Source organism: Acanthopagrus latus, chromosome 18 (genome assembly GCF_904848185.1).
Source record: "Acanthopagrus latus isolate v.2019 chromosome 18, fAcaLat1.1, whole genome shotgun sequence".
Lineage (NCBI taxonomy): Eukaryota > Metazoa > Chordata > Actinopteri > Spariformes > Sparidae > Acanthopagrus > Acanthopagrus latus.
In genome coordinates this window covers 4,127,831-4,153,111 of record NC_051056.1, presented here as the reverse complement: position 1 = coordinate 4,153,111, position 25,281 = coordinate 4,127,831, and the positions used below count along the sequence as shown (strand labels likewise).

General features: G+C 40.4%; 2 protein-coding genes across 2 annotated transcripts in view; both read right to left on the bottom strand.

Moving 5' to 3' along the window:
* Positions 1 to 9,092: 9,092 nt before the first annotated feature.
* Positions 9,093 to 10,344, bottom strand: LOC119007692 (insertion element IS630 uncharacterized 39 kDa protein-like). Its single transcript, XM_037077545.1, has 2 exons — positions 9,813 to 10,344; positions 9,093 to 9,705 (listed from the first exon to the last, which is right to left on the bottom strand). Exons 1-2 carry the CDS (start codon positions 9,885 to 9,887, stop codon positions 9,145 to 9,147), a joined length of 636 nt encoding a protein of 211 aa, XP_036933440.1. The 5' UTR covers positions 9,888 to 10,344; the 3' UTR covers positions 9,093 to 9,144.
* A 9,385-nt stretch (positions 10,345 to 19,729) lies between these two features.
* The window catches only part of slc36a1 (solute carrier family 36 member 1), a 48,131-nt gene continuing 42,579 nt past the window's right edge, over positions 19,730 to 25,281 (bottom strand). The window contains exon 12 of the mRNA XM_037076641.1: positions 19,730 to 22,186. Within this exon, the coding sequence (XP_036932536.1) occupies positions 21,912 to 22,186 (275 nt within the window). The 3' untranslated portion in view covers positions 19,730 to 21,911. The remainder of the gene's footprint in view (positions 22,187 to 25,281) is intronic.

The window sequence follows — 25,281 nt, the reverse complement described above, 5'->3', positions numbered from 1 at the left end:
TAATGTTGTTGCAGGTTGAAAGAATGTTTAGGTTTTTTTTGTTTTGTTTTGTTTTTTGTTATCAAAGAAAAACTCCCAGAAATCCCACAACTTCCTTTTAGCTTACTTTGGATGTGTTTGAAAACACACATTGCTGATGTGATTTTATGCTAAAAAGCAAATTGTGTAAGTGTCAAACTGTTCCTTTAACTGGGCTGAATAACATAAAAATCCCACAACACGTTTGTCATTACTTTAATTAAAAGCTTTAATTAAATGTCAACAGTTAAAAAAAAAAAATCTTTGTTTTAATTATTCATTTTAAAAGGAATTGAATCAAAATCAATGCCAGTGCCTTCCTGTACTAGTTAAATGAGACATTCATTTTTTATTGAATTTAAGTGTTTTTTAACAATATTTTTAATAATAATATAACAATATCCATCCATCATCTGTACACCGCTTAATCCTCTGCAGGGTCGCAGGGGGGCTGGAGCCTATCCCAGCTGATTTAGGGCGAAGGCAGGGGACACCCTGGACAGGTGAAAACCCACGCTTGCACAGGGAGAACATACAAACTCCACACAGAAAGATCCCAGGCGTCCCAACCGGGACGCGAACCGGGGATCTTCTAGCTGTGAGGCGGCAGTGCTAACCACTGGGCCACTGTGCAGCCCATATAACAATATTTAATTGAAAAAACTTCTTTTTCCAATAGTTTCCAGGTTATATGGCCCCTTGACTCAAAATGAATGCCAAATGTCTTCCTTTACTAGTTGAATGAGACGCATCTCTTTTCACTGGATTTTAATGCTTTTTCAGTTAACCCATAATAAGCTAAAAAGGAGGCAATGTGTCAGTTTGTCCTGCCCACCAAACCAAAAGCATTTGTCCGATTGCTAGATTGCTAGAGGCACATGTGTGTTACCAAAACAAATTTTCCTTCAAGCTGATGTTTGAATTATGAAGGTGAAGGACATTCAGGGATGCAATTAGAGCTAAATATCAAAATGGGGAAGTGTATTTTTATAAAAAAAACACTAAGTGATACAAAGATCAATACCCAGTGTCTGTGCATTAAGTGCAGAGCTGGAGTCAGACAATTAAACTTGCCTTTAAATTGTTACTGGACAGAGTTAGATGTGTATATTTTTGATCCGTGCAGAGTTAGCTGTTTACTGCTGTCAGTCTTCAGACTGGTGTTTTAGTGTTTTTATCATATGTCTTCCTCCATATCTAACCTATATGCCAGTCTCAGACCCAGCAATGGCCAAAAACAGTAATTTTATGGGTAGTCTTGATGGAAAATGATAAGATATGTTGATGACTAATGCTTTGTTCATTTCTATGATGCTGCCAAGGGTAGCATCATGGGACTGGACCGAAAACATCACTGCACAAAAACTAAAGTTTAGAACTTTTTTCACAGTTAATTTGGGTACATGGCATATTGGGTTATGCCACTGGATATTGCATTATGCCATGCAATTATATACTGTAAATGCCAATCAATATCTGCTATTAGTCCCTCCATACCTAGACAAACTCGTGTAACTATTACTGAGCACTCTCCTACCTGTTTAATGGAGATAAGTAAATTACCCAAAAATGTTGAACTATATTTTTAGCATAGTGCATATTCACATTTCAGTTTTATTAATTATTATTATTATTATATATTAATTGATATAATGTCACAAGAAAGAAGCTGCAACCTATCACAGTTGATAAAGTAAGAAACAAAATATAGAAACAATAATGCTATGCAGGGTCAAGGTCTGAACAAGTGAGTCTTGGGTCTTGAGTCTTTTGTGGAAGATGATGAGTGACTCGGCTGTCCTGACATTGGTCAGGAGTTCGTTCCACCACTGAGGCGCCAGAACAGAGAAGAGCTATTTGCTCTCAATGGTGTGCACCAGCTGGCCAGCTGATGTAATGGAGCAAAGTGCTCTCACTGGGGCGTGTGGTCTGACCAGTGTTCAGAGGTAGACGGGTGCAGTTCTGTTTATGGCCTTGAATGTTCTTGAATTGGATGCTGGCCGCAACAGGAAGCCAGTGGAGATCACAGAAGAGAGGGGTTACATGAGAGAATTTGAGTAGACTGAAAAAGAGGGGTGCTGCAGAATTCTGGATATGCTGCAACGGTTTAGTCGCAAAGGCTGGGAGTCCAGCCAATAGCGAGTTGCAGTAGTCCAGGCAGGAAGTGACAAGTGCTTGAACCAGGAGTTGTGTTGAGTCTGTTGTGAGGAAAGACCAGATCCTGCAGATGATGTAGATCTGGATGATCTGCAGGATCTGGCCACAGCAGTGATGTTTGGGGTGCAGGATAATCGGTCATAGAGGATTAGCAGCAGCAACGTCTGCCAAACATTCTGGTGTGCGTGTTGCAAAGTGGGTGTCGGAGTAAAAGGGAAAAGAGAAGACTAGTTGGGTATGCAGATCTGCATAACAGTGGTAAAAGAATCCATGCGATGTGATTGCAGAGCCTAGTGATCTAGTGTATAGTGAAAACAGAAGTGGTCCTGGTACTGAGCCTTGAGGGACACCAGTTTCCAGAAAGCAGGGTTTGGACAAGGAGCCATTCCATGTGACCTGAGAGGTACTTTTTGTCAGGTATGATATGAACCAGGTTAGAGCGGAGCCAGTGATGCCAAGTTCAGCCAGAGTGGAGAGGATGAGGACGATAGGTCCAAGAGAATAAGGACTGAGGAGCAGGATGAGGCTCTGGTGGAGCGGAGGGACTCTGTCACTGTGAGGAGGGCTGTCACAGTGGAGTGACAGTCCTGAGGTCTGACTGATTGGGGTCAAGGAGGTCGTTTTGTTAAAGATAGGAGGACAGTTGGTTGTGGATGCCGCACTGTTGCTGCGGTAACAGGAGTTAGATCTGATGGGGCTTCATGCCAGTTTATGGAGTTGTCGCTGCGAGCAAAGCCGCCAGTGTGTCTCCAAACTGTTTACACTGGAAGGAGAGGAGGATGGAAAAACAGGAGACTGAGGAGCATTTGGGAGAGGAAGGAGGAGGAAAAAAAGGAGGAGCGGGAAGGGAGATAAAACGACAGGAGTGATGGGATGAAGGGCTTAAGATAAGAAAAGAGAGGTGATGGGAAAGTAGAGCTGAGGGAAAAAGATAAGATTTCATCTACCTACTTTCCGCAGGAGTTATACACTTGATTTACATTCAAATGTAACTTGAATTAGTTTGAAAAACTCAAGTCACAAACCAAATAATAACAAATTTCAGTGACAAGGTGGAAAAATTACATGTATGTTTCTATAATCAGAATCAGAATCAGAAAAAGCTTTATTGCCAAGTACGATTTTACACATACGAGGAATTTGTTGTGGTGATGTTGGTGCATGCATCAAATAACTATTAAGTGAAAATATAACAAATTAACAATATAAACTATTTTAAAAAGTAGAAAATATAACTATACAATATAAATATATATACACAATCTGTTTTTTGGGTAAAAGGATAAAAGGAGCATACCAGCTGGCAGTGAACAATTACAAGAATGATGTGCAAATGAAAATGTGCAAATGAATAGGAAGTTCAAGCTGAGCGTTAATGTAACGCATAAAGTTATGGTGCTGTCAGTGTGACAGTAGAGTCAGTGGTAGAGGTGGAGTGTGAGGAGTGTCAGGGGGGATTCAGGCCTTGTTGATAAGGCTGACAGCAGACGGGAAGAAACTAGCGTGAGGTTTTGGTCCTGATGGACCGCAGCCTCCTGCCAGAGGGGAGTGTCTCAAAGAGTTTGTGACCAGGATGGGAGGGATCAGCAACAATCTTTCCTGCACGCCTCAGGGTCCTGGAGGTTTACAGGTCCTGAAGAGACGGGAGGTTGCGGCCAATCACCTTCGCTGCTGACCGGATGACACGCTGCAGCCTGCCCTTGTCCTTGGCGGTGGCAGCAGCGTACCAGATGTTACGCTGTGTAATAATGTGAGGAAGGTTACAGTTGTCTCTTTAATTCAGACAGGTTTGTTGCTTTGTTTTATCATTGACTGTTGAAGTCACATGTTTCATGTACATCATCAGGGGTGTCGCTAGGAGTGCAAAACATTCTAACCCAGTGGAATCCCCAGGGAAATTTTTAAAACTGGGCTGTTAAAGGTGCAATTTCCAAGTAGTTTGAGAAGGAAAAGAAGGCCAATCGTTGGGGTCCTCATTGTCATATTTTAATCACAAATAAAGCTAATTTTCCTTCACCATAGGACTACTGAGTAATGTTGACATTTAAGATATTATAGCCTCTAATAAGACCTGTGCTGTGTGCATAGGTTATTAGAGCAGGTAGAACAGTCCCTACTATAATCCCTTCACTTCATTGTCTGTCTGCATTAGGCCTACAGTAGGCGTTGTATGGCCAATTAACAGAGACTACACACCCAGACTACACCAACCACCACAATTCCGATTTAATTTTCCACAGAGGGCAAAATTAGAAATTAAAATTAGAATAATTAACACATGCACCTACCCGGTGTCAAGGTGACCATACAGCGGTTGAATTCCTGGCAGGACTGCTCAATCAGTGCAAGCAAGCTATCCCTGCTCCTCCTCAGGGGTTGGGGGAGATGATGTTTCATTCTCCACATCTTCTTGCTCTGGCTGCAAGTTTTTGTTTCCAAAGAACCTCCATATATCTAGAATAACTAACTGCTGTATATGCTGCTATTGTACTAAACAGTAGGCTAATGGACAGGCTCTGGTACTATCAGTGACACATAGAGGGGGAAAGAATAACACTGATGTTGAATTTGCAACAGATGATTCTGACTCTGCCCATATATGGGCATATGCCATAAGGAAGGCCAGGTCAGCTTCTGCACAATTTGAGCTGGTGATAATGTTGCGTTTGTGACTGCTGGACGTTCAATATGCAACCACACAAAAAACCTCTGGGGCTATTTTCATCATTAGGCAATTACATTTGATTTGTTTATTTTTTTCTTTCTTAAGGCACAGATATCTGGGGCTATTCCCAAACATCCAGGGCAATAGCCCCGAATGCCCAGGTCTAACGACGCGCCTGTACATCATAATGATGTGAATCTGTTTGCGATGCACTCTGTGCCATTTTCTTTATCGATACACAAATGTTCAGACATAGGCGCTGTAGAGGCGAAAGAACAGTTCATAGTGATAAATACAGTTAAAAAATGTTAAAAAACTCATGTTTTATGAATTTGGTACATGCTGATAAAAAAGTGTACTTTCCCTTTAAGACAATATACATGCGCTAGATATTACGTTGATTTTGATAACGCTGAGTCAGTGCTTGAGAGCTATGGAAGCAAACGGTTTTCTTACCTTCTTTTCAGTGATTAGTAATTAGTTACAACATTACAACACGTGTATTAGCCAGCCACGTTCATGTAAGTCAGTGGAATTATAATTTTGAAACAGGGTAATAAACAGAGAATTTTGATATTTTTCTTTATTACAACAACATTTTTGAAGTGGACTTTTGTTGAACTGCATAGCTGGGCTGGCTGCGGACACTGCCTGTGGAACATAACTTCTTGCTAGCAATAGACAACCAATTGCAAGCCATTGCAATATCTCAATACAATTCAAACATCTATAGATGCATTTCCACGGTAACGGACACGTTTCCATGGTTCAGGCGCATTTCCATGGTCACTGATGGGTTTCCATAGTTACTGATGAGTTCCTATGGTTACCTCCTCGTCTCCACAGTAACGTGCATTTCAATTGTTGCTGACAGGTTGCCATGGTTACTGACGCTTTTCCATGTTCATCAATATATTTCCATGGTAACATGTGCGTTTCCCTGGTTACCAACGCATTTTACACGTTTACAGACACATCTCCATGGTTACAGATGGGTTTCCATGGTAACAGATACATATCCAGGTGACAGACTCATTTCTACGGTAACAGACTTGTTTCCGAGTTATCAATATTCTTGTATGACACATAATAGAAACTTTATTTTTTAATAGGTGAATGTATATTATTTGAATGTAGCTCATTTGCAAAACAGAATTTTCTAAAAAAAGAGGTAAGGATGGATATATTTCCATGGTTACTAATGTGTTCCCATGGTTACCTACTCGTCTCCACGGTAAAATGTGCAAGCCATGGATGTCATCATACAGAGAGGAGGTGGAACAGCTACCTGGGGCAAAGTCAACAACCTGTTCCTGAATATGGACAAAACCGAAGAGATGGTTGTTGACTTCAGGAGAACACAGAGGGACCACAAGCTACTGGACATCCACGGCTCCCCGTTGGAGTTTGTGAAGAACACCAAATTCCTTGGTGTCCACCTGGCAGAGAACACAACCTGGTCCCTAAACACTGGCTCCACCGTGAAGAAATCCCAGCAGCGTCTCCATGTCCTGAGAAGGCTCCCACCTCTCACCCCCTATTCTCATCACTTTCTGCAGAGGGACTATAGAGAGCATCCTGGGTAGCTGGTTTGGGAACTGCACCCAAGTGGACCGCAAGAACCTGCAGCGAGTGGTGAGGACGGCTAAACAGATCATCGGAGTCACTCTCCCCTCCATCTCAGACATTTACACCACACGCTGCATCCACAATGCAACCAGCATTGTGGAAGACCCCACCCACCCCTCACATAGACTCTTCTGCCCCTTTCCATCTGGCAGAAGGTACTATAGCATACGGTCTGTCACTACCAGACTACAAAACAGCTTCTTCCCCAAGGCCACACGACTCCTCGACGCTCAGGGGCTGATCTGATCACCTCTGTTGCCCTGCTGTATGCTGACCTGCGTCACCTTTTTGTATTTGTCTGTTGCACTATTGCACCTCATGTAAATAACAGTAATAATCATACAGTTGCTTTTCAAGTATTTTTGCACTACACTATGTGTTATATGTAGCATTTGATATTGTTGTTGTTGTTCTATGTTGTCTGTTTGCACAAAGCTTCTTGGGAAACATTATTTCATTCCACTGTGTACTGTGTATATGGCTCGAATGACAATTAAACCCCTCTTGAATCTCTTGAATCTTGAATATTCATTTAGTTTATGACACATCTGTTATGTTCATGATATATTCATATGTTCACTATGCAGGATACAAAAAGTATGGAAGAAACGACGACATGTGCATGCAGTTGTGAAATCACTATGTGGGAGGATGAACTTTGCAAACCCCCAGACAGATATGGGCACAATGAGTGTCCAAAAAAGACATAAACAAAGTCATTAAGAAGAGGGAAGAGATGAGAACGCTCCGACTTTTTCTCCAGTTAATCTTTGTTGAATACACGACTTTAATAAATCTTTCTAAAAGAAGAGATACAGTGAGGAGTTTCTCAAACTTGACCATAAAAGTTGAACTTGTTAAATAAAAAGATTTCATCTAAATATTCCTGCTGCTGTTACGCATTCATATATTTCACCTTTTCAACAATATATGAATGCACTGTATAATGTATGTTATTCTCTTTGCTTCCAGAGCAGAGACACATTTTAATGTCAGGATCTTTGACTTTTCATGCAGACATTTCTCAGCTGAAATATTAAAAGCATCTGTGTGCGGGAGTAAAGTTTTCTAAACTTTAAGAAGTACAGTTTTAAAAATGCAAAGTTATCTTTGTCTGACCTCTATCAGGAAGTTAAATCTGTGAATCCCCCTCACAAATTATCATTAGATTATAGATCTGAACAGGGACCAAGCTGTCATTGATACATGTAAAAAAAAAAAAAGATTTAAAATATTCCAATTTCCCTCCAAGAGGTTTATGTAATTTTTCCTTTTTTTCAAAGAATTACCATTGAAAATCTTCAAGATGATTTCGTTTTAGTTGTCATAGCTTTTAATGGTACTATAATGACACAATCTTTTGATGTTATTCAAAATTTACATTTTGCAGATCAAATGACTCAGTCTTGTCAGTACTTTTTGCTATCTACTTCACATTGTAGACTAACAGATGCATTTATTTAGGTTTTGATCGCGGACACACAAACAGAGCCCTGCATTATGAACAAGAGTGATTTCAGTGAGATACATCAGCTGATACAGCACACTACAACAAGGTGAAGGTGGCAGCCACAGATCAGTCATTCTCTGGTAACGTGCAGAATCACACTGCAGGACAATATGAATCCTTGCAGGCAGCACTTGTTGTGATGCTGTTGCAGCCAGCGGGGTGAGAGGAAACAAACAGCGGAGATTAAAATAAAGAGGAGCAGGTGGAGGCCGAGAGGTGAGAGAGGAACGCAGAAGAGGTGAGGGGATAATGGCTACGGAGTAAGACTACAGGAGTGACAGGGGAGGCAGGAGGTGTGAGGGGGGTGACTCAAACATGGAGGAGGAGGAGGAGGGACAAGAAGTACAGGGTGAGAGCAAAGGTTATGAAGGAGAGGTGATAATCAAATGAGGCGTGGCTGAGTTGAGGGGAGAGGAGGAGATTATGAAGTTAGTCTCACTGAGTTTGTCAGGTTTTTTTGATGAGTGGAAGTGAAGCATTTTCTTTTAAAATATGAAGTTTAAGGCTGCATTACAGTTTTTTTCAATTGCTTAAGCACGATTTTGAATATAGGGCCCGGTTTTTCAAAACACTACACACAATTAGCCCAACCATACACACAATTAGCAGAACACCTCACATCCTTTGCAAAATGAAACACTCTTGTAAAAACTATACAATACTTTATAAAAATGATATTTTGTTACCATATGAAAACATACACATGTTTCATATGACTTAATTCTGTCTGAACCAGTTACACACTGATGCGCTTATCCTAAAACACTATTAGCAATTCTACTCCTCAGTTAATTGAGTAATGTAAGTGAAGTACACAGAGAAAAGTGCAAATATACAATACTAAAAATTCACCAAATACAACACAAGACCAGTGCTGAAGAGTGATGAAAATATCATTTATTTATCTAAAGCAGTCAAAATTTCAACAAAAGATGTCCATGCTACAACGGTACTGTGCGTAACACCAAAATAAAAATAGAAATAAAAAAATTACACGCCCAATCCAAAAAAAAAAAAAAAAAAAAAAAACATTAAAAAATTTGGGGGGGGGGGGGGGAGGGACAAAAAAGAAAAGAAAATACAGCAGGGAAAGTATTAGGGATTATCTCTTCGCCGAGCTGGATCAGGCCAGAGAATTTCATCAACATCACAGGCGATATCTTCATCATAACCGCCGTGCATGTCGAACCCATCCTTGAATGGCTATGGCGTCAATTAGGTCAAAGGCCTCCTCCGTGGCCTCAATGAGGGGCACTTGAGCCTGGGGCTGCAGATCATACACCTTCCACCGCCATGTTGAGAAGAACTCCTCGATTGGATTTAGAAATGGAGAGTATGGTGGAAGGTATAGCACAGAAAATTGAGGATTTTGCTGAAACCAGTTATGGACCTGTGCAGAGCAGTGGAATGATACATTGTCCCAGATGACAATGTATTGCATCTGTTGTATTTGGTTCACTGTGAGGATGTTGTGCAGTTGGTCCAGAAATGTCAGAATGTGAGCTGTGTTATAAGGGCCCATACTGGCATGACGGAGGAGGACCCCATTCTGTGTAATGGCAGCGCAGAGGGTGATGTTACCCCCACGCTGTCCTGGGACGTCGATTATAGCCCTGTGGCCAATGATGTTTCTGCCTCTCCTTCTTGATTTTGAGAGGTTAAACTCTGCCTCATCGATGTAGATAAACTCATGTGGGATTTCTTCAGCATCCATCTGTAAAACTCTCTGTAATACAGTGAAAGACAAGACTGTGTAGTTTAGCATGGATCTAATACACAGTAAATTTAGCTTGCAGTGTGTAACATCACAGTGCTAAAGTGAACAATACATACCTCCACATATGCATGCCGCAGTTGTTTGACCCTCTCCGAATTCCGCTCAAAAGGCACTCGATACTGTTGTTTCATTTGAAGTTGATTTTTTTTCAGGATGCGTGCCAGTGTTGAGAGAGAGACCTGATGAACTTTACTGAAAATGCCATCGTCGCCAATGATGTTGACTTGAATTTCTCTGAGAAATATTTTATCATTGGCCAGAACCTGATGTTTATTATTGCTCTTTCTTGTTCTTGTGTGAAAATAGGCCCCCTCCCTCCTTGTCGCTCTCGCCCCTGAATCCTATGTGGAAAGAAATACATAGGATCTCACAGGAACCAGTATGAGCAGTGCTGATATGGTACATACTAAGCAGTTGATAACTTTTGTAGAAAGATTTATTTTTACCTGTTTTCTTGTCGAAATGTCCTGATCACAGATGCCACTGTATATCTGCTAAGATTTGGCTGAACTCTCAGTCCAGCCTCCCTCAGCATCAGTCTGTGGTTCACCACATGGTCAACTAATGTTGCCCGAATTTCATTAGATAAATTTGGACCTCTCCTTCTCAGGGCATGCATTCCTGCTTCTGGTCTTCCTCTGCCTCTGCCTCTTCCTCTTCCTCTTCCTCTTCCTCGTCCGCGTCCTCTACCTCCACCTCCGCCTTGACATCTGGCATGGCCTCTGCCTTCACCTTCTTCTGCCTCTCTTTGAATTCCTCCTCTCATTCTGACTCTTCCTCATCTTACTCATTCCATTGTGGTAGAAGACAGGTGAACTCACCTGCTGCCTTTTTGTAGTGCTTGAACCTGATTGGTGTGTCTACAATTAAGCAATTATGTGTTGGTGCACCTGAGTGTTGTGTTTAACCAATTAGATAATGAGTGTGGTCACTAGAAAGTCAGTGCTTTGGAATTTGCAAGGAAGTGACATCATGATATGCATCTGTGTCTAATGTATACAAATGTGTTTAGTGTTTTGCAAATTACTGTGTGCAGTCATTTGCAAAAAGTGTGAAGCTGACATTGTGCTTATAGTTGTGCTAATCTGGTCCGGAGTTTTGCTCCTTGAATGTAAGGTTTCTATAATTGTGTACAACTTTTGATTTTAGTGTTAATGCAATCCAAAAAAACTGTAATAGGCCAACTTTGCTCAACCAACTGGTAAGCAGGAGACATACTTAACCTTAACAAAAAGGTCTTTGAGCTTCTTTCTTGTTCTGATGCTTTCCATCTCTCCCCTACACTTGCATTCATGTCACACCACAGCTGTTGTTCAAACCATCTGCCCCTTCAAGTGGTTGCCAGCTTGTTGTAGTCAACGTCACAAATGACAGCAAGCTAACATTAGGGCAGTACAGTATCTTAGGCATATACTGACACTGAAGTGTAATGTAATAGCAAATAACGCGCCACAAACTGGCAGCTACGAAGACGTGCGTGCTGCTGACGAAAACACGGATACTTTGTCATACCATCAGTGTTTGATTATTGTCAGAACCTTGGTAGAAGCTAAAACCAACCACCAACATTTTGCCACCGTGATAAACAACACAATCATTTTGGACCTGACAAACAAGTGCCATGTTCCAACATCCATACTTCCTACTTACTATACTTAGTTTGAGTATGTAGGGTGTTCCAATATCGATCGTGGCAAAAAGAAGTGTACATAAGGACCCGGATGTTGCCCTCATAACGGCAAAAACATTGAGTGTGCAACAATGTACACTTTACGCACTCAGCGGCCACCATCTTGTCTATGTAGCGGAAGAAGCGGAGCCAAGCAGAGGTGCTTTTTTTAAAATAGCTACTGAGACAACAGCACCTGCAGCGCAGCCTATTGCAGGATTGTATGATTGTAATTGTTAAAAAGTGAAGCCGTAGATGTCTTTCGTGGCAGCTGTCACGATCGTAATTTCCGGTAAGGGCACCACGGAGTATTACATTTGGAACAACACTCACCGGCTGAAATCTGCGTACTGAGTAAGTGCGGATAGTGTACTGTATGTTTAAGTGTACTCATGGAAGTATGAATTTAGGAACACAGTGATGGTAAAATTTGGGAATGCACAATATATATGGGACCGTTATTGGAAAATGCTGGCTACTGTTAGCTATTTAGATCGGTTAGCGATGGAGCTCAGTTGCTCTATTAGCTGACTAAAGTACCGGTCAGTAAGTAAGTTTGTTCGCGTTCTAGTGATTCATTTACTTATGACTAGTCCTCAGGGTTAGTGTATGAGAAAAAAACTAAAGGAGGAAAGAAATAAGCTTAGGTTGAACTGGTTTTCAGTCAGTCAGTCAGTCAGCCTGAAGCCTGGACGGAGCTGGTCTTCGCCTGGTGAAAGTGCTCTGTTTCTTCTAGTTCATAGTAATAAACAAACTGATGCTCCACAAAGTTCAGAAGTTGTAGATGTGTTCAGCTGCAATGGAGTCCCACCACATGTCTCTATACAGTAATGACTCATATTCACACTGACCGACTTTCACGCCTGACTTCCATTAAATTACAGAGACATCACACTGATGCCTAATGAATAGAGTTGAACCACAACCATTGTTTCTCAATGAAAACCACTGTTTTCCTTTGTTTATATGTGGCGGACCCTGCCACTTTTCTAGCTTTGAATGGTTTTCTGGGGACCTTATTTTCCACTGAAAACAGCTTGTTTCATCACTTATGGAAGAAATAAATATTTCAGAGTTTGTATTATTACCTCACTTTGAATGTCTTCACCCAAACTACACCGTGCTCCTTTAAGGATAGCTGCTCCAGCACCTGTGCCAATCAAATCCTTCCAGTGACATGATCTGGGGCCCTCCTGTGGGTCAGAGAGATATTGATTGGCTTAACATGATCAATCGATTGATCATGACCTAACAGTCTTTAACTCTAACCTCAGTCTGACTGACTGCTTGCATCACAATGCAGCAAGTCTCTCACAGAACCTAAAGCTCTGACAGAATTGATTGGACGTGTCATTTCCAAGCCAGCACAATATTGTGATTTTGTACAATTAACCATTGATGTACTAATTACACAAAAAAAAAAGAAAAAAAAAACACACACATGTTAAGCTCTCCCTGTGGTCAGGAGCCCTAAGCAGGCACTTGTGCAATGGAGCAAGTGATTAAGGATTAACACTGTTGATACAGTTTCCAGAATGATAAATTGTGTGTTTTACCAAAATCATAACTTGATGCAAAGAGAAAAGAAAAAAAAAATAAAAGAAGACAATAAAATTGTGCCCTTGGGCAGAAGATAGGAAAGCAGACGAATGAAGAAGGAGAAGAGAATATGTAAGAAAAGAAGAGTTGATCTGAGATTAGAGTAGAGGAGGTGACAGAGTCTCAGGATTGATTGACAATTTCTCTCGGATGGAATGACGGAGAACTGTGTCATTGCTTTCATAATATATTCAATTTATTCATGCATCCTGAGAGGAACATCTTAAATTGGAAGTGAGTATCACATTTTGTGTTCTCCTTCGTTTTTTCATTCAGTCATCTCCTCAGTTTCCTCCTCCTGTCATCTTCCTTTCTCACTTCTCCGTCTCTTTTTAAACAAAAATAAATAATCCAAAGACAGACTTGCTTTACATCTGCCTGCAGAATAAGACACAGGTGTCACACATCCTTCTGGAATCCATCCTGTTCTGGAAAGATCCATTAGCCTTATCCATTATCCTTGTATTTAAAAAAAAAAAAACATATTGAAAATTGATTCCACAGCACTGAAATTAAAACATGTCACACCTCTGAGGTCTGAGTTCAGCGCGAGAGATATGACCCCCGTGATGAAAAGCACCTCTCAGGTCTGCAGGTCAGATTAATACTGGAGTCATTGGAGAGTTCAATGAATTGGCCTCCACACGGCTGGAGCTGGAGAACCCTTGGTTGAAGGGCCCTCACCTGTCGGTACGAACAACAACCGACCTCGCCGCAAACCCGCCGACTTCATGTGCTCAATCGTTCGTTTTCTCTGGCATTAAATTCAGCAGAGAGCAGGGCAGCAGGCTGATTAGTGCCTGCTCCTCCTCATCATGTGAGGGCCTTTACATGTTATCTGTGGCTACAGGCAGCTCATGAAGCTTTTGATTAGATGTCAACTAAAGCAAACCTTCAAGACATATAATCACAGTAACTAATCTGATGATGACGTATTCTGAACGTTCTGTACTTGTTGCTTCAACCTGATCAACGCCGGGTGGAACGGACTCCAGATTTGATTAGCACACTTGATGCCTCCAAAAGTGCCTCTTCCTCTTCATTTGTGGGTAGGTCTCATTCACAATTCACATCCACAAGTCCTACTTCCACCAATTACTGACAAAAGGGTAGCAACAGTGCCGGTAACGTTGCTTGATACTAATGGCATCCCTTCATCCCGAGGACGATAGAAGATGAGTTTGGGATGAATGGAGATCTTCCCCAGGAAGCCTGCGAGGGGAGTTTCTTTCCTCTTTGTATGTTTAACCATTGCTTGAGCATGCATGAGCATACAAAGTGACACTAAAAATACATAGTTGTTGTGCCAGTGTCATAAAGTACGAGGTCGTGTGACGGCTAACGCACTTAACTGGGAAAGGAAGCTGAGGCCAGTCGTCTCTATCGGCTAGAAACAAACTGGTGTCAGTGATTCAATAAAATCATTGTCAGGCCTACCGTGAGGCCTTTTCCGGTTGGTACGAATTTCCTGACCCATTCAGACACACATAGCTCAACATGTCCAATGGTTAATCAGCAGAGAGAAGACTGGTTCCGGTACTTTCACGTAACAGATCCATGTAATAACGCAACAGCTGAATAATTACTGGAGAAACTCCTGATGCCGAAAATGTTCATAGCGTTCAATCATCACTGTTTGGCTGCTGCTTTTCAATTAGAGGCTGACTGGCTGTTTTGCTCGTGGCAAGCCACCAACCAAAGAGAAGATCATCCTCTTAAACAGAAAATTCTCATTATTCTCTCCTTGGCTCGGCTCTCTCACAGTTTTGAAATGGAAAACATCTTTCTAAAGACGAGAAATAAGAGCAGAGAATCCTTTAAGCCCATAGTCCACAGGGAGGCTCTGCTTATCTCCCTGTTCTCAGTGAACGGTGGTGCAGCTGCACATCCCCGACAGCGTCAAGGAAGCCGCCGACTCTCCAAAACTTCAAAATGTTTTATGCTTCATCCAGGACAGCTCTAACAGGCAAGAGCTGCACTCGTTCACACAGTCATCAGTTCAGTTTGACAGGCCTCAGGTGAAACACCACGACAGGTCTGTTCTGAGATGTATTTTAAATGTTTGTGTTTTATCACAAATTATTCCAAATAGTTTGTATGAATAAATAAAGCACATACTTGAACCAGGCTAAATTTAGCTGAGAAGTGAACATTTAATCAAGGATTCATTTGAGTGTTTCCGACTGCTACAAGGTATTACACAGAACAAGGAATTTACCATCTTGTGTACAGTTCATGGCACAATGAAAGTCGGGTTAAAAAATGACTTGACTCTCTCTATTCACTGCCAGACAAAGATTTTTTTCCTGATAAGAAGGTCCCATGGGCTCCAGGGGAAGAGGCGTGACAATGAGGAGGGACAAGTTGTTTGATCCTGCTTGAGTTGTGTGATGAATCACACACACGTTGTTTGTCGATTTAAAGGATAATATCTCAAGTGATAAAGTGTCGGTTTGTCAGAATTAAAGTAAAATATCATGTCTTTTTTTTTTAGTAAAGCGCTCAGTGAACTACATCGTCTTGCACAACACACGTCACCAACAGCAACATGGCTGCCAACTCAGTACTAAAAAAGATGAAAATCACAGTAAATCTGCTCATATTGACTACTGCAGTTGAGTTGGTCAGGTCTGCGAGCTGCTTATACACAGGAGCGGCTCTGCGATGTTTAAGATTTAGAGACCTTTCAACCTTTGATAGCAACGGCACCAGTTACAGGTCGTCACACGGCGCCACAGTCTGACTATGATTTGCTGCAACGGTTCAGTTTTTTAAGTACTTGCATATTCTGGAACTGAAAATATAAACAAAAACAAACATCTACTATCTCGTCCCATCAGAATAAAAGCTTTTCAGACTGACTCTATACACTATACACCACACGTGGCATAAAGCTGCCACTGCTCCACACCAACATCATTGCTACCACTTGCTATTTACTAAAATAGCTAAAATGAATACTGGTAACTCTGCTTTACTGGACAAATGCGACTGAGCGGTCATGAGCACCGAAACATGACAGACACAAATGAATCGAATGTGTCGAATCACGTCTGTATTCCTTGCCGCGTCAGATGAGAGTCAATAGGACTCAGTTTGCTACAAATTAGGAAGAGCTGAATAGGTGTCATCAAGGTGTTTTCTTGGCTCTTGAGCAGACGATAACAAGGTATAAAAGAGGAGTAATTTGAGCAGGAAAAAGAGCTGGAAACTATTTGTCCTTCTATTGATCCTCTGCTGCCCAAGCGTCTGATTCTGACAGGATAATGAACCCCTGCAGCAAGAACTCAGTGGAAACATGAACCTATAAAACAATGCCTGTTCATTCAGTCTGTATGATACTCTCAACAGCGCAAGGCTAAATGCAGGCATGTACTCGGTCTATAATAACAAGCTCATCTAAAATGCATGGTGCTCTTTTCGGAATACATCGGTCTACATTAGAGACTCCCCTGTTCCCACTCGGGTTAATGTAATTCCATCTCTGGCTGACCGTAAGTGCAGCGTGGAGCTTTATGTTGAAAAATTAGCCCCAGGAGATGTTTTTCTCCCCTTCCCAATCCAATCGGCCTCCCTCTCATTTGTATCAATTAGGCAGCAAACAGGATTACTCGGACTGCTTGTGCAGCGAATGCTGAAAAGCGTTTGTACTACAGGGACACGGAGAAGAAGACTACGAAGCCTCAGAGCTCCAAGGTCCTTTGATTGGCTTGTATTTACATTCTAAGGAGTGCTGATACGCCGATTTACAAGCTTGAAGACTAACAGCTAGAGCTGATAACAGTCTGCCCTTAAGTGGTGAGCTGCTATTGTTATTGAGAGCATTAAAGATCCATACACATTTTTACTCAAAACACTTAAACTGCTACCAGAAATTTACAAATGTACACACTTCACAGACATGTTCAAGTTTTATCAGAGCTTCACATTTAAAACAAAAATGAATTATTTTCCATACACAACCGTCAAGAATCCAGTCCGAAACGCTCATTTTCTAAGAGAAAATCCATTAAATTTGTGGCTGGTTGAAATAATTGGAAAAACTGAAATCAGCAGCAAGTTGAAGTGACCATTTAATTCACAGTGGCCTTCCTCCAGTCCATTAAACCAGCGTGTTAACCTCGGGGATGTTATTAAAATCAGTGTCGTCATGAATTCATCCTGCAGCATTAAGATTGCTAACATCACGTCCATTGTGATTGAGAGAGTTTTAAAAACATGAATATGATTTTCAGCTCACGCATAAATAAGTGCAAGTGGTCTTTTCTTTCTATCTGAAGTGGGTAAAATGTGACATGGTTTTAATGGTGAGGCAACTCAAAAGGTCACTGAAGAACTTGATATATTCCCTCAAGTTTATAGCTACACGCACAGCAATTAGACCCTGAAATGCTTATGCTATATATTTATATATATATACGAATATATAGCTGGGTGAGATCCATGTATGAAGCAATACCAATAAAGAAATGTGAAACAATTATGTTAATATCAGGTATAAACTCACTGAAATTGGATTTAGATGTGTAGAGAAGACATGACAGTTAAAAAAAACAAAAAAAAAACAAACCATAAATGCCCCTCTTTAAGACCCTGTTGTCATGGCAGCGTGGGCATAACTACAACAGTGGAAGAGGGGATGTGAAGCAGACCCGATGCAGCCACTGATGTGCGACTTCTTGGTGCCAGAACTGCAATAAAGCCAGTAATAAAGAATATAAGACAACAGAGACTGACTGCACCGCGTCTTTATTCATTACCAAATGTGAGGCTGGAAATGTGCTCATCAGGGCGAATGCAGAGTGAGACCTTCAACTGGCGCCGTTAATTAACTTTTACATGTCAGTTTATGTTTCAAGGTCACTTGCCCCCTGCTTCTGTAGCTTGAGGCAAATAAACGACCCTGAAGCAGAAACGTAAAGTATCCATATTTATGTGTCTTCTTATTCGGTGAGAATCTACGAAGAGCTGTCTGATTACTGATGGTTCTGATTACAGACCGATCTGTAGCTGAGCTTTACTTTAACCTCACTGTGTCCTTGTATAGCTTGACAGCAGTGGGAATACGAATGGAGATAGAGCTGATTTATATTAACGGGTGGAACAGCTGCCAAACCAAACTGAAGCACAGGAAGAGCTGGGGCAGGAATTCCATCAGTTCTGATGTACCAGCCCTTTTTTCATCAGGAAAACAACCATATAAGTCAACAGTGAAAGCTGCTTATTACGAATCAGAATCGATGTCATTAGGTGGCCTCTAACCTCTGTAGTTATAGGAACAGAAGGAAGACGTCGGGCAAAGTTGCATGAAGAGCGAAAAACACTGTTGTTCATGACGAGCATCAAATCAAAACTAAATAGTGATCATGTCAGTAACATAACTTAAATTACGTATGTAACACTGGTATGATCTTAATGGAATTATCTGATGTAGTTATCCTAACCCAAACTGCAATGTTTTCCTGTATCTAACCAACAGTTAGTGTACAATGAAGATCTGCAAACAGTGGTCCTGTTGTTTTGGGAGACGCTGGCAGTCAACCTATTGAATGATTTGGAATAGGATGCATTGGATGTTGGATTTCTGTGCGTCTTTAAATTGAGTGATTTATGGACAGGTGTGCTGACAGGGTTAGGAAGTAACAGATTACTTCTAAATGGGTTTATGTAGTCAGATTACAAATAAAGGCAACTATAATCAGGCTAAATTACAAATTAAAAAATAGTTACATGACTAAATTTTTGAGTTTAACGAATATGAACATGCCAGATATGTTATTCTATATCACAGTAAGTTATTCCTCTCAGGTTGTAGAGTTTTTATTACTTTTTTTCCCCCAATAATAATCAAAGATTTGCTTGGTTCCGTGTTGTCTATGGAACATCATCCCATATGTTGTAGAATACACACGGTACACTTGTAGCTTTTGCCATTAATGTTTTTGCAAGAATAATTTGATTTGACCAAAATGTAAATGCTGAATGATTTTTTATACGCTGAGAAAAGTTTTGATATGCTTTAATAAAAAAACTGAACATTTAGGATATGTTCAGTGTTTGATGTCAAGGGAATCCTAACGTATTTAGATTATTACATCAGAGTAGTTTGTTTCTTTTTCAACTCGAAGAATTACGTAACTAATTTTTAAAATTTGTTGCTATGAAGAGTTATACCGATTATAACGATGACGTCCGGCTTTTAAAAAGAAAATAAATCAACTGATTTTTACTGTTGGTCCTTGTTAAAAGTGTAATTTGTCAAATATGGCCAGAACTCAAAGGTAGCTAAAAAATAAAGAGGGGGCTACCTTTAGTCAGTTAGCTTAACTAGCTGTCGCGTAAGTAGCCCTATTAACTGACTGGAGCTTGCTGGGCTGAGGCATCTGTTAACTGGAAAGTCAACCATTACATCCTGGACATCTGTGCACTGGACTTGGAATGAACTCAGCCTTCAAAACTTGGAAGTCAGTTTGAAGACAGGTTAGAGTACAGAGGTGATTTACAACGTATAAATATCTAGAGCTTACACATCGTTCTCCAAGCAAAATAAGTTGTCATGCTCTGGTATAACTTCTCAGTGGCTTGAAGGAAATGTATCCCCAAAGACTAAAGACAAGCTGATCAAAAGCTTTTTGTATTTCATGTACCCATCAGAGAAAAAGAAAGTTTTAGCAACCACCTTAAAAAGACAGTAGAACACATGTGAATACTGTAAATGTTATTTATTCTGAGCAAGAAATATAGAAATGAAAGACTGCTGACATTAAAACCTGGTGAAGGTGATTTATCAATTAAAAATCCCAAACATTTGTTGGTTTCAGCATGTCCAATCTGAGGATTTGGAGCCTATTTTAGCTGTTATATATAACAATAGCTTAACCAGGGGAAGATGGTTTGGGCTTGTTCTGGTGAACTAAACTACTGTTAATTTGAATAATGAAGAACTGATAAAGTGACAAGTTAAAATTATTATTAGATGCAGCCGGAAAAGAGAAATTAGTCTTCTTTGGGTAGCTGCATCATCATCATCATCATCATCATCATCATTGTTCGCCTTTCAAAGTATCCAGTGATAAATTCAGAGAGAATCTCACCCAAACTGTTTGAGCAGATAACTTCCATCCACAGGAGATGGAGAATAATGGGCGTTCCGTCATGTAAAACTAGATCAAAACATTTTTGCGTGACATGTACATGTGCAACAAATGGGTATATACATAAAAGCAACTTCAAACCAACACCTGTTACAAATCCTTTACACATAAGGCTCATAACTTTGTATCAATGTACACTGACAAATACCTCCATTTCTTTTGACAGATGAAAAGCTTTGTTCTACTGCCACATCAACACTGAAGACATACAACAGTACAGAAGCTTTAGAGTGAACTTACAGTACAATTGTTGGTATTTGTCTGTTTACTGAAGTGGATGGGGTTTATCTGATGGATAGAATACCTACAGCTTGTAACTGAAACTTGTGTCTTATATTACTTTACATATTACATTATAATACATGCAGAGCCTCCCTGTGATTAAACAAACAAAAAAAAAAAATGTCAAGGTTAGTTGTAAGTCTTAAAAATGCATGCTGTTGAATAAAAAAACTATTAAATTTAATTTAGTACATACATTTAAACATAAAAACACATTTCAAAAAAGAATCAGATCAAAAAATAAAAGTTTTAAAGACAAGAGGAAGATGTTAAAAGAGCTCTTACACAAACAGAACAACTACATTTCTTAAGTTGGATATATTAGATTAGAGGGTTGAGTATCAGATTGATTTGACTGATTCTTGCTGTGCTTGTCAATCACCGTTCTTACAAAATCCTGAAATGGTAGTTGTAGTCCCTTTATGCTACTCACAAAAAAGAACATACCATTATATAAATGGATGCCAATGTAGCGCCTGATATGAGTTGTGTGCAGGATTACAGCAGGAAAGAAAAGCCAGTCCCATTCACGTTTTAAATAACCTGAACACAACACTACTAAAATAATACGCTTCATGAAGATCTGTATTATTGTAATTATAACAGAAGAAGAAAGTCTTGTAATTATGAGAGACTGACGACATACCTACACGAGAAGGACCTGCACTTCTGTACTTTCAACCATTATACATTTCTATCTGGTGATGTAGACAGGTGGGCAGCAGGTCGATAAATGATACTGAAAAGCACAGTTCGTAAAGAACCCATAGTTCTTGTCAATCTGAAACAAATCATTTGGATACTCATCCCTTTTATGTTCTAGATTAGTCATTACAGCTACATGATTTAAAGTGTATGTGATGTGTTGTCTATGACAGAATAGTGCCACTTCAATGAATAAGGCATTAAAACAAAGTGCAAGAAAAGATGTATTTACTTTTTGTCCTTTTTTTTGTGGTGCGTGGTTAATCTCTAAAAGCTCTAAATGTAAAAAGTTTGAAAGACCAAATCGTACCAGTTTGTGAGGTAGTTTGATTTTTGACTGAAATATTAAACACCAATATATTCAGACTGTCGAAAATTACCTCTAAAAACCTGCTAAAATCTGTTGAATCTATCTCATTGCTAAAGGAATGATCTAGCTTTTATCATAATTCTGTTGTCATTAGATTGCACTCCATGGCTGAACTTGGATGAAATGGTACTGCTAGTAGTCATGTATGTCAGATACAACAGGACACGGCAGCGGAGACATAATGAACCACAACACCAAGCACCACGAATCCTTACAGCTTCAAAATGCTTAAACACGTGTCGGATGAATCCTTAAATGTCTGCCGAATCCAGCAAATTGACAGCAGCAAATCAAAGACGAAAAAAATAAAAATGTGCCCACAAATGGTTTCTAAGATGGCCTGGGTGTGTTACTTCCAAACAGTCATTTTGCTCCTTCACTGGACCATGTATGTGGAGAACGTCTCTTCGTGTTTGAGCGCATTACGGGCGATAATCTGCTCGATGGCGATGTAGGTTCCTGTCAGGAACCCCACAATTCCAATCAGGCTGATGATGATGTTCTTGAGCGTCGCAAGCGGCGACAGGCCCTCCGAGTGAAACGTTACAATCTGGAGGAGAGGGGGAAAGATCAGTGCCAGGAAGCTGCTGCTGAGTGAGCCGACCAATGAGATGACAAGGTCCAGCTCAGGGATCAGGATAGCAAGAGCACCTGGAGGACGAAGACAGAGAAAGACGAAGCTTAGTGATTGAAGAAAACTCACTGAATGTGACTTTATAATGTTCATTGCTGGTTCTTTTTTCTTTTTTTGTTTTGCATTATGTTTTTATCAGACCCTCACCTTTAGGAAGTTCAGGAGTTTACTGAGCTTAATACAGGGCTTCATGATTATTTGAAATTAGGAATGTTAATTCATCACTGTTAAGAACTGAACCCATTAAATTTATTTTTTAATAATACTAACATACAGTTATTTCATGTGTCAGCAATCACAGATGGTCACAAATACATCAAAAAGTATCTTGTCACAAATCCCATATACTTGCTTATGAAATACATAATACTGATAAGAGAAAATGTATTGGATTAAAATAATAATTAATTAAAAGTTATATGCATGAAAAACAAAAGAAAATATTTTATAAAAATAACATGATTTAGCCACCCATTAGCCTGGGCTGGATTTGTTGGGACACTTTAAAGATGACAGATGGGAAATTAACATAACTTTTTGTTCACTTTATATGTTCTTTTAACTCCTGATTAACAATACTTTTTTTAAAAAATATAATTTTGCAAAGTATGTAGATCATGTTAATGGTAGAAACAGTTTTCTAATGGAAAAATGTGCAAAATGTTTCATGTATTTTATGATTAAAGGAAGGGAAGGCAATTGTGGAGAAAATTAGTTCATCGTTGAATCTCATTTCCAGGTCTTGAAACACAGATGCTTTGGGTGGGCTCGGTTTCCAAGAAATGTTATATGGCCATCCAAAAGCCACTTATATGGAAGCCAACAGAGTCCCACTTAAACATTTTGATTGCACATGATAACACTCTCTTTTGCACAACATCCCAACATTTTATACTCAGGGTTTTACTATTGGATGCTCATCCACGCATCTAACATGTACAACATGCTGATGAAATAGACAACAGGAAGTAATCTCCTTTATACAGCCGAGCGGTGTCCTTGCTTTTGACAACTGAGCCTTTCAAGGATGCCCCTATACTACCCAATCATGATACCACCACCTGTTACCAATTAACCTGTTTACCTATGGAATGTTTACTGTTTACCTATGAAAAGACAGGTGTTTTTGGAGCATTACACAACTTAAGTTGGCTACATCACCGCTGATATTGTCTCTGTACTGATTTCAGCTGAGTATTTGTCAAAAAGGATGAGCAAAGTATCATATTCTGATTTATTTATGTTTTATAGTGCCCTTACGAACCATGGTACATTTTCCCATTTCAAAATCCGCTGGTGACCCTCGCTCCCGACACTTTCTTGTGTTTTAAGTGCCACCTTGGCCTCTTTACTTGACATTTTTCTTTTGCTTTTGTTGACTGAAATATTTTACTATGACCACCTCTTTTGCCCTTCCATAACACTGTCACGCAAAAATGATCAAGTGTTATAGAAAAGCTAGAAGAGGAAATGATTGAAGAGGAAAAAAAGAAAAGACCTGTTTCTTCAATATCATCAGCACAGATCTGGTCAGAAAATTAGACCTACTGTATAAAACAAGACAGAGCGAGGGATGGATGAGTGATGAGGTAAATCCTACAAAGGAACATCTGGAGGATGAGAGGAGTACAAAAAGATGTATGGGGTCAATGCGAGGGAAAAACAAGGGAGAGAACGTCAAATTGAGAAGGAGAGAACAGAAACCTGCTGTGAGAAAAAAAACCTAAAACGTGCCTGTTGGTTTTGTTTTCATGTGTTGGCGGGAGCACTCGCCACACTGCTACGGTCACCTGGAACCTGTGTCACCTTCCCCCGTTGCCGTGGAGACGGGCGTAAACAGTGACAGGCAGCTGTGCTTGGACAAAACGAGCTCTTGACGCCACGTTGCATTAGGACAACTGAGGTGCGTGTCTGTCCCTGCTGACACACTCCATGGCAAGGGTTACACCTTCAGATGGGCACACGGGCAATTGTTACATGCATGGATGCACTGGAAAATAGTCCTGCTTGCTTTGCTACGCAGACGCAACCCCCACCCCCACCCCCCAAACACACACACACACACACACACACACACACACACACACACACTTCATCTCTTGCTCAGTCTGTTGGCATCTTCTCCGCAGTGAGCGGAGAGGACGAGTCGGGTGTTCTCTCAGTGCGTCAGACACCCATTACCAGCGGCTGATAAAAGACTCTTTGAACCTTAATCAATCGCGCGCTGCTGCGTGTTCACAAAGTCTGTCAAATTAACCTATGGGGTGATGGCAAGGTCGAGCTTTAATGTGACAAGTACGGCGAAAGCACCTCGCCGCCACACGCTCGTGGGGAGTAAACCTGTCACTTCTGGGAAAAGGCCCTCGCTGTTGAAGGGTGCTCTTCAAACTACATTTGAAGGTTTCCGAGCCGTCAAACAAGGCAGGCATGGCTGTGGAGGAGGGCGGGGAAGGGGATGAGTCCAGGAGGGGCAGGGAATACCTTAAGAACGCTCTGAGCTTTCATAGCAAATAAACCGCAAGGCTGTAGTTAAAAGGATATCTGGTGTCCCCTGAGATGGAGGAGGAACGAGGATCATCTGGCGGCATCAAAGAGTGTAGAGAGGAACGCTCTGAGCACACTAATTTGGTCGTACAACCTCCAATCTTACAGAAACAAAGAGAAAATAGAACACTTTCTTCCCATCAGCCTGCTGGGCTTTTGTACGTGTGCACAGAAAAGGAATTTGACTGAAGTTTTTCATTCTCTCAATGTACTTACACAGGAATGGGCATAAAGCTAAGCACGGATTTGGCAAATAAAGGTGAAGCGTTGAAGAGAATAAAGTAGAGCTGCAACTAATGGTTTGTTTTTATTGACTAACCTGCTGATTGTTTTCATGACAAATCAATTAATCACTGAATCTATAAAATGTCAGAAAAATTGTGAGAGACCAAAAGGACATTTTCAAATATATTGTCATTTTCCTAACCAAATGAAGGAGCTTAAACTTACAAAAACAACTGAAAAGAACATTAAAAAAAACATGAAAAGACTCCATACAACTCATACAGCGTGATCAAAGTCTGCAGCAGCCCTGAGATCCAAAATTGATTGGAAAAATATATTATGT